We start from the raw sequence: 8729 nt of genomic DNA on the forward strand, positions 1-8729 counted from the left end.
AAGAACCCGTCCAGAGGACCTATACAATTTTTTTTTCCTTTTGATTTTTTACCTGGATTACTGAGATGCATCAGGACAGATAGCAGTATAAATTAACAGCCATACTTGAATATATCTAAACGGGGAATTCAAGATACACATATTTTTTGTAGCAATAGTAGACATGTTTGAAAAGGAGTAGGAAGATGTCAAAAACCTTATGAACTCCTACCAAAATAGCTACAAGATTCCTTGAAGGAATGCTAGTTTAATTTGAACACATTTCTATGGCTGACATTAATTTGAAAAGAGCTGTAAGTTAGCCGATCTGCAAGTGACCTCTTTTTAAAAAAGTAAAATGCCACAAAATTAAGTGTATTCCGTTGTATCTATCTGAGACTTTTAATGTGAATTATTAATCAAATTCCAAACAAAGTGGCGTCGAGGAGAAGAGGACATATGGCTGACAGCAGGTGTCTGCGAGAGTGGGAAGAGACGGAGGGAACGGGAGGAAGCTGTGAAACAGGGAAGTAGCAGCAGGGGAGGCAGAGGGCAGGGGAGTTTGGGATGGTCTAATAAATCGACTGAGTGACTCCACTCTTTTCTGCCCGTGGGACAAATCTAGTTGCGCTCACCGGCGCAGACAAGCATCAGGGAATTGTGGGTAATGAGAGATTATTTCCCCCTGTAGTGTTGGCTCATCATCATTGCCACCCCCCAACCTCTCCAGCCTCCCAGCACACACACACCCTCTCACACACACACAGTGCTTCGAAGCAGGTGGAATTACATATAAACAGACATGAGCTGGAAACATGGGCATACTTCCCACAGGCAAGTTGATTTAGTAAGTAAGGTCAAGCAGTGATGTGTTATTGTTTAAATCTGCAGCTGGCACCCTTTTCAAATTTCACACTCAGTGTGGCACAAACTCTTTTATGTGAGTGATATCCTCTTTTATCCACAGGTCCTTTTATTGCCTGGGGATGCCAATCTGTTTTCGGGAAAGAAACTACACGCATCAAACCAGAACCTTCTTTTGCCCCTTTCTTGTCTTTCTTGGTCCATGGTCTTTTTTTGCCCCGAGGCCTGGCTGCGACCACAAGAAGTAGGCTGGTGGTCCCAGCAGGGTCCGAGCCTCAGACAAACCATTAGCATGAGGGAATTAAAGTCATTACAGCTAGAAGGGCGATGGAGGACGAGTCCTCCGTTCGGCACATGAGGGATGATGTTTGTGAAGTTGGGTGAGGAAGGCAACAGACAAAAAACCAGAAGATTTATTAGAGAGACATCTGAGGAAGTTGTAGTTCATGTTCATCTATGCTGTTTGCAAATGTTTTGCTTAGAGGGGATATTTCCTGTGAATAAAAAAAGTTGTTCTCTCTCAGTTTTTTTTTTCTCAGATTCACTCATTTCATGCATGTTATCATTTCTGGGGAGAATTTTATTACAGTACTCATATAAACATATTGTGTATTTTGTCACTGATAATAAAAAAATAAATTTATAGTATAAAACATGCTACTGGAATGAACTCCCTTAATTTCACACATATTACGAATAGGAATCCACATGTCCTGCTTAAACAATGCTGTTATTACTTTAAATTTGCTGTGGATTTTCACATTTAACTTTTAAATCCATGTCTGCTTTGTTTGAAAGGAAACTTCTTTTCTGGAGTGACCCTGGGAAAAAAAAGGAGCTATTTCTGTCAAGTGAGTTTCTCCCCATCACGGTGACCCTGCCTTTGAGTCTCCATCATTTCATTAACTTCTGCCCGGCAGCCAGGGTGGCTCCTATTATCTTTCTACATGCAGAATGTGACTTAAAGCTTGCAGATGGACTGAATAATTATGTGCTTTTTAAGCAAGGTCAGCGTGCTGACTCTGAACCTCTCTGAGCACGAGCACAGACACGGACAAAAGATTTCTTTGTCCGCTGTTTGCGATTAAAAGGCTCATTTCATTTAAGAAAACGCACAAAAGTGTTGAGAACAGTAAGAAAAAAACTCAATCTGTGCAGACACCGAGCAATTAATTGAGTGTTTCCCCCCATTTACTTGATATTTACATTTTATTTCCATTAACGTACAAATGGCTGTACTTTGCTCAATAAAATGAAGTTTATCTGAAACTCATTTATAGTAAAGACTCATTTTTTTGTCTTAAAAAAGTCTGAAACTTTTTGTTTTTTAAATGCAATTTGTTTTCCTGAAACTCATCTGAAAATGATAATGATTGTGTGTGTTTGGAGAGGCATTATTTGTGCTTTAATTAAACTTTCAGGCACATATATGTAACCCATCACATCAAAATGAAGATTCACTCAAATTTGGTCAAAATGATGTCATATTTTCAGATTCCTGCTTTAAAAGCTACATTTTGATACTTAGATCATCCTGATTTCATTAGTAGATCCAGAGATATTTAATTTGTCTTGTTGGTTACAATAGTACATGAACATTTGGTCTATATCCTAATTTTATGTAATTTTAATGAGATTTTTTTATGTCATTTGAAAAAAGAAACCCCAAACAGTATTTGAATATTGAGATTCCCAGCTGGAAAGAAAGAAAAGCTTTGATAGCTCACAGGGAAAATCTCAACATTTTAAGGCGTTTTTCCTYAAAATCAGGTTTTTGGTTGCTAATGCTCAAAAAAGTAAAAAAAAATTTAGGATAATATTTCAGACAGTTCATTGAAATGATGTATTGATAACACATTTATTTGTTATATTTTGACAAAATGTAATTTTTGCAAGTGTTTTAATCAAAACACTATCTGCCTATTTCTCTACATACGACTTTCAGACTTAATCCTGGTTTCGACGTGATGGCTCACATGTCCTAATGTAGGGTTGAGGAATCCATGGGTAAATAYAGATTTAATATGTTAACACTTAAAGCGCTGTGAAAACCAGAGCTTRAACAGAGCAAGTCTGAGCATCATCTTCATTAAAACTGTCATTATCCTCATCCAGTCCCAGGCAGGTGTGTGTTTCTGTCGACCCTCAAGGGTAAAAGAGTCGTATAGCAACCCCAGAACGAAACTCATGATGCTGCACTCTGCCTAATGTGAGCTGTAATCACCAACAGCGCCTAGTGTTATTCCACACCTGCCTCATCAAGAGCTTAATTTAAGAAAAAGTGATTTCGTTTAGGATATACTTTAATTTTTTTCCCTAAAATGAAGTTTATTACAATGGTGTGGAACCCAATGAAGACTTTAATAAGGGGGTTGTTCTTTTACATCTAAGACCTAAATACAAGACAAAACTCTTGAGACTTCTTCCTTGTCTTCAAACGAATCCAGGCCTATAACCTGACTTTTAAGTCTCTGAAATGTTCCTTTGATTTGTTTTTGAAAGTTCGTAAAAGCATGAAGTTTCTTTAGATCTAAAACACTGGAGGTTCTTCTGTGTCTTTGAGGGGAAAAGTAAGTATTTCTCCTCTTTAATTCCCCTCTCCCCTGCTTTTTCCCTCTAAAGCATCAGCTAATAATCATCTCTGCGCCTCATTAAGGAGCAGAGGAGTGGAGGCGCTGGCTGCTCCAGATGTTCTGTGGAAACTCCCCCCTGAGGTCCAGAGGCTGGTGTCAGACAATTTCTGCGTATTTGTCCGTTGTAATGCGCTCGGTGAACTGTGCACAGGTTTGATACTTCCTGCGCTGTCCTGAGGCATCAGATCTGTGCGCTCCACTGCCCCACTCACCTGTAGACACTCAGGGATGAGACTTCCTCCATGAGCACACTAGATGGAGATGCAGACATGCTGGGACTGTATGTGTGACATATTTGGCATTGTATAGATTGTGCACAATGTTATTTTCAAGGTTTAACCAAAACTGCTGCAACTCTGTCAATGTTCATAATTTAAAACATATAAGGAACAGTAATTTAAGCTGTCAGCTGTCATTGCATTGTTCTGAATTACACACAAAAAATCTAAAACATGTTCGATAAACGAAACACAAAAACTCATTATGGCTTCTTATTTTACCCTTTATGGAATATTAATCAAAACTTTCTTCTTTTTGTTTTTGATGGATGCTGAAGTCTCTCCTGAAAACTGAATCACCATGTCTGTCTCTTTTATTAGGCTGTTATTTTCCCCCTCCACAATATTTGCTTACTTTAGTACCTCCAGCATGTGACTTGAATAATTCAGACTMGCTTTGTGTCATCAAAGTGAATGAAACATGAGTAAAAATGATGAGTGTTACTCGCCCCACTCCCTGAAGTGTCATCAAATCCACTAACTCAAGTGTTATATGTGACAGCAACAACGTGTAGCAGAAAATCAATGATAAATCTTCTTGTTGTGCTCTGTTTAACATTTGTCTTTCTCCACATCCAACGTTGCACTGACGACGGGATATTGACAGGAAATTAACGTTCTTAATTTATTTTTAGCATCTTTAATAACACTTATTTGTAGGTATAATGTTTTTCTTTTTTCAGATCATATTTCCAAATAAACACTGCACACATTTCACCATTTAGAGGACTTTTACTTCGTTTTATATGTATAAAGTGAAACACTTTCATCCACATGGAAAAAATTCTCAACATAAAACAATTTTACTTGAAGAGATGTTCTAATAGGAGCAAACCAGCTGATCTTTTATGTATAGGAAGGATGAGATGCATCTGTTATAAAACAAAGATGAGAAACCTGGATGCAGTTAGTGAGGACAGAGGATGCAGAGGATGCAGAGGATGCAGGGGACAAGGGAGGAGGAGGATGACTCGCTGGTGATGATGACCCCTGAAGGGGGGAACAGTGGAAAAGAAGAAAAAAAATATTCAAGGGTTTTTTTCAGGTTTTAAATGTATTTTTTCTTTAAAAACGTAATAGTAAAGATCTATTTGTTGTAAAGCTAGTTTTTAAAAAAATCTGCATTTTTTTTCTATTGACACAAAAACAAGAAAATGTTCATTATAATATGTTTTGTGTAGGCCAGATTTTTTTGTCAGTTTGTTTGTTTGTTTTTTCATGGTCTGAGTTTAAACTTATGAACGTGCTTCATCATTTTACATCAATAGATGGCAGCAAACATCTCAAATCAGTCAATCATCGAGTTGCTCAAGAATTATTGAGCATTCACGCGCACAGGATTCAAATTTCAGCGTTTTCCTTTTTTATTAATTTTTTTCCTTAAGTTTGTATTCATTTTAAAAAGGGGGAAAAGCTGCCTTACATCACTTCTCACAGAGCATGACGCACAGACATGGACTTGCACCTGTTGCTCAAAATGAACTAATAGAGCCTCGTAAATGTGCTTTATTCAAGTTCTCACAGAACTTGACAKTTATGTAAATAAATAAATAAAAATACTCTTAATAATTTCATTTCTAGACTTGAGGAATTTAAAGTGTATTTCTGCTTGTTTCAGGCTCAAATGCGTAAACGGTTTAATAAACATGTACTTTATTGGGATTCCGGTGCAGAATTAAAATAAAAATAAAAATAAAATACGGCGTTTTATCAAAACAAAAACCGTCCACTAAGTCATACTGAACTTCACTGAATGGGAGAGCAGAGAGCCTCCAAACTTCACAGGCCCGTCCCCGGTGGGCGTGCGTAACGGCCACAGCCCYTCTGTAAATATAACTCCCCTTCAAAACAGAAGGAGAAAAAAGAGAGGAGGGAATTCTTGCCTAATCAAAAGCAACCTGAAAAGTGATCAAGGAAGATTTTTTTTCCCCTTCCCGGATATACCGCGTCTCTTAGACGGTTTTGATCCATTTTGTGGCCCCGGGTGGTGCTGGTGAAGCGCGCAGCAGGGGAGGCGCATTGTTTGCATGCAAACTGGACGACATGGCCATTGTGTGCGTTTAGGCATATATGGAGCCGCCGTTGGCTCGGAGGACACAGCCCATCTGAAGTCTCAGGGAGAGTTATCCTCGGCTGTTTCCTGCCAGTTTCTCTCCTCTGACTCTGTTTCCTTCCACACTGATCGGCTCTGTCGCTATGAGTTGTTTGGATGTGATGTACCACCAAAGCTATGGAGCGCCCTACCTCCCCGCAGCGGCGTACAAGGCGACGCACTGCAACCACCAGCAACAGGTGAGACAACCAGAACTTTTGACTTATCGTCATCTTAGCTCAAATTAAGAAAAAAAATGGTATGATTAAAAAAAAATAGCATCCCATTGGCTACTAAAATGTGTTTTAAAAGGCACAGCTATTTAATTTATTTGATTACTTTATTTATTTATTTTAAATACTGGACAGGTCCAAGCTTCAGTTTCACTTTTGAATAATGAAATTCCAATCTAGAGCTCAGTATTCACCTCAGGTCAGGCGTAATGACACTGAGCGATTAATCGTGTGGTCAAATAGTGATGTACTGACAGCCAGTCAGTCACACAGGAATGTGCATCACAGCAAGACAAACAGTTGGAATGCAGCCTGAGAAAAAAGAAAGGTATTTTCACACAGTTTCTCACGGAAGGTTTCATTAAACAGGCACTTTCCTAAATATGCAYGTTGGATGTGAGTGAGTGCATGTTCGACAAGCGCTGTCTGAATTATTTACCCATCATTCTTTCGATTCATATCTGACAGCTTCTTCTTTAATGTGTTCCTCCAGAAGAAGCTGAACGTTTATGGTAAGAYGCAGGAGTGCATGGAGCAGCAACTGCAAGGAGGAGGGAAAGGAATGCTGCCCCGGGATCAGGGYTCTGCTGCAACAGGTGCTGAATCGGGGCGTAGAGCCTCGTCGGTTTCAGAGCTGAAGGACGGCGCTCAGCCCGCCGAGGCCGAATACTTGAGCTCAAGCTGCGTGCTGTTCACCTACTTTAAAGGCGACATCGGGGATGTGGTGGACGAGCATTTCTCTCGTGCTCTCAGCCAGGCCAGCGTCTTCGCCAGCGAGGCCAAGCCGATCAGAGTGACTCAGCCATCTGCTTCAAACGTATGGAAAGGTAAGAAGGGCGGGAGATCTGTTCAGGTCAGAATCTGCAGATGGATTTGTTTTAAATCGCTGTAACTGTTTCAGATGGTGGTTCCCTCTCTGAAGGTCAGAGCAGCTCAGCTTGGAACGGCGCCTTTCCATCACAGGCCAGCCCCAGCCTCCCTTCCGTTTCTGTCTCGGTCCACCCGGAGTTCTCCTCCAGCCCCGTTTCCTTCAGCCACCCAGACGGAGCCCTGTGGGCCGGGCACAGGATCTCCCAGGCCGGCATCCCACCCGCCGCCACCCTGCCCGACAGCTGGACCTACAGCCTGAGCCCCCAGAGCCCGAGCAGCTACTCCCACGACGTCTACCATCCTCACCCGCGCGCCCACCCCCACCTCCACGCGAGACACCACCACTCCATGCTGCACCCATACCCGGCCCACAGCCCGGTGCTGGATCCCAGGTTCAACGCGTTGCTGTTGCCCGGAGTCAGAAGTCAAAGCCAGGTCCCAGGAAGCACAGGAAGCTCCCCGCTCAGCGAGGGGGGCAAAACAGAGATGGATCTCAGCAGCAGCAGCCCCGTCACAGCGACCCCTGTCCCCTGGACCCCTCCGGCACTGCATGGATCTTTGGAGGTCTATGACTCAGGTATGACAGATGACTAACGTTTCTAGCAGTTAYGAAAACATAAAAACTTCAGTTCTTTTTTTTATTATTATTGTTGTTTTGCAGCAATTGACCAGACCAAAGCAAAGACATCAGTTTGGTTCTAACTGGTGAACTCAAGGCAGAATATCAGCTCATACCAAAAAGGACTTTTTTATGAAACTTTAATAATGTATGGCTGAATGTCAGCACTGTATTGAAAAAAAAAACTTTAGACATAGTATGCTAACTGTAGCTTGGTCCATGTTTCCTCRTGATCATTACAGAAATGAACTCAGGCTTGGACTTTTAGGGTAGTGATGCGTTGACTTCCTGTTAAAACCCTGAACAGACTACTAGCTTTAAAAATAAACAACTTTTTTTTTGGATGGCACATTTTTTTTCTCTCTCTCATTGTGAGACAAAGCGGTTCTGTTTAAAGAGCTTGACTTTGATCCACAGTTTGTTTTGTACAGTAAATGTTTGTTATTTACAGTAAATTGTCTGCTGTTTGTGTTTTATTACGTCAAACTGTTGTTTTGCTAAAACGATTTTTCGCTAAAATGCTGCCTGTCCCATTTCGCCTTCGGGAAAAGCTTTGTGTAAATCCTGTTGCTGTATGTTGAAGAAATAAATTAATTAAAAACCTTTGTGGCAATTGCATATTTTTAATCTCTAAACTCCTACAAAAATCCTTGAAGAAATTATGCAAACAGTTCCAGTTCCTATAATTAGCAGTCGCAGAAATAGCAAAAATAGACAATAATGTTTTTGCTCATCTGTTATTGTGTTTGTTACCAAAACATCTCATGAACCACTGGATGAATTCAACGAAATGTGCAGACAGCAATTATTTCACTTACAAGTAACTTTTGGAATCAAGCAAATTCAAGATGGCTGCCACAACCAATTGACTTTAAAGAACACAAAAATTGTTATAATTTAGTCATTTTATGAATAAAACTTGACGTGGCTGTATTCTGAGTGTGATGTTTCATAATATCGTATGAGATTCTGCATGATAATATATTCGATGTTTGAGCAAAACCTAAACAACTTTGCCATTTTTATAAGAAAACAGTTTAAATGTCCAGCCTGTAAGGTAGCAGGTGAAGTCCATTTCTATGTTGAATGCTACCGATTTTATTTTCACTGTTATGATGCATTGAATCCTCATTTCATCCCTCACACAAAACACTCAAATAA

The 8729-nt window shown here is 40.3% G+C and overlaps 1 protein-coding gene and 1 long non-coding RNA gene across 3 annotated transcripts in view; both read left to right on the plus strand.

Annotated features, from left to right (window-relative positions):
* LOC106519729 (uncharacterized) overlaps nucleotides 1-2116 on the plus strand; it is a 7398-nt gene extending 5282 nt beyond the window's left edge. Inside the window, exon 3 of one of the 2 annotated variants that reach the window (XR_001310476.1) lies at nucleotides 947-2116. This is a non-coding gene — a long non-coding RNA (uncharacterized LOC106519729). The remainder of the gene's footprint in view (nucleotides 1-946) is intronic. The other variant, XR_001310475.1, reaches the window with a different exon arrangement.
* A 3314-nt stretch (nucleotides 2117-5430) lies between these two features.
* Nucleotides 5431-8173, plus strand: vgll3 (vestigial-like family member 3; the record flags this gene model as incomplete). Its single annotated transcript, XM_014011513.1, is given in 4 exon segments — nucleotides 5431-6046; nucleotides 6573-6906; nucleotides 6981-7526; nucleotides 7611-8173. Coding segments are annotated over 4 exon segments (1017 nt in total). The 3' UTR covers nucleotides 7652-8173.
* Nucleotides 8174-8729: the final 556 nt, after the last annotated feature.

This window comes from Austrofundulus limnaeus, unplaced genomic scaffold (genome assembly GCF_001266775.1).
Source record: "Austrofundulus limnaeus strain Quisiro unplaced genomic scaffold, Austrofundulus_limnaeus-1.0 Scaffold81, whole genome shotgun sequence".
In the NCBI taxonomy this organism is placed as follows: domain Eukaryota; kingdom Metazoa; phylum Chordata; class Actinopteri; order Cyprinodontiformes; family Rivulidae; genus Austrofundulus; species Austrofundulus limnaeus.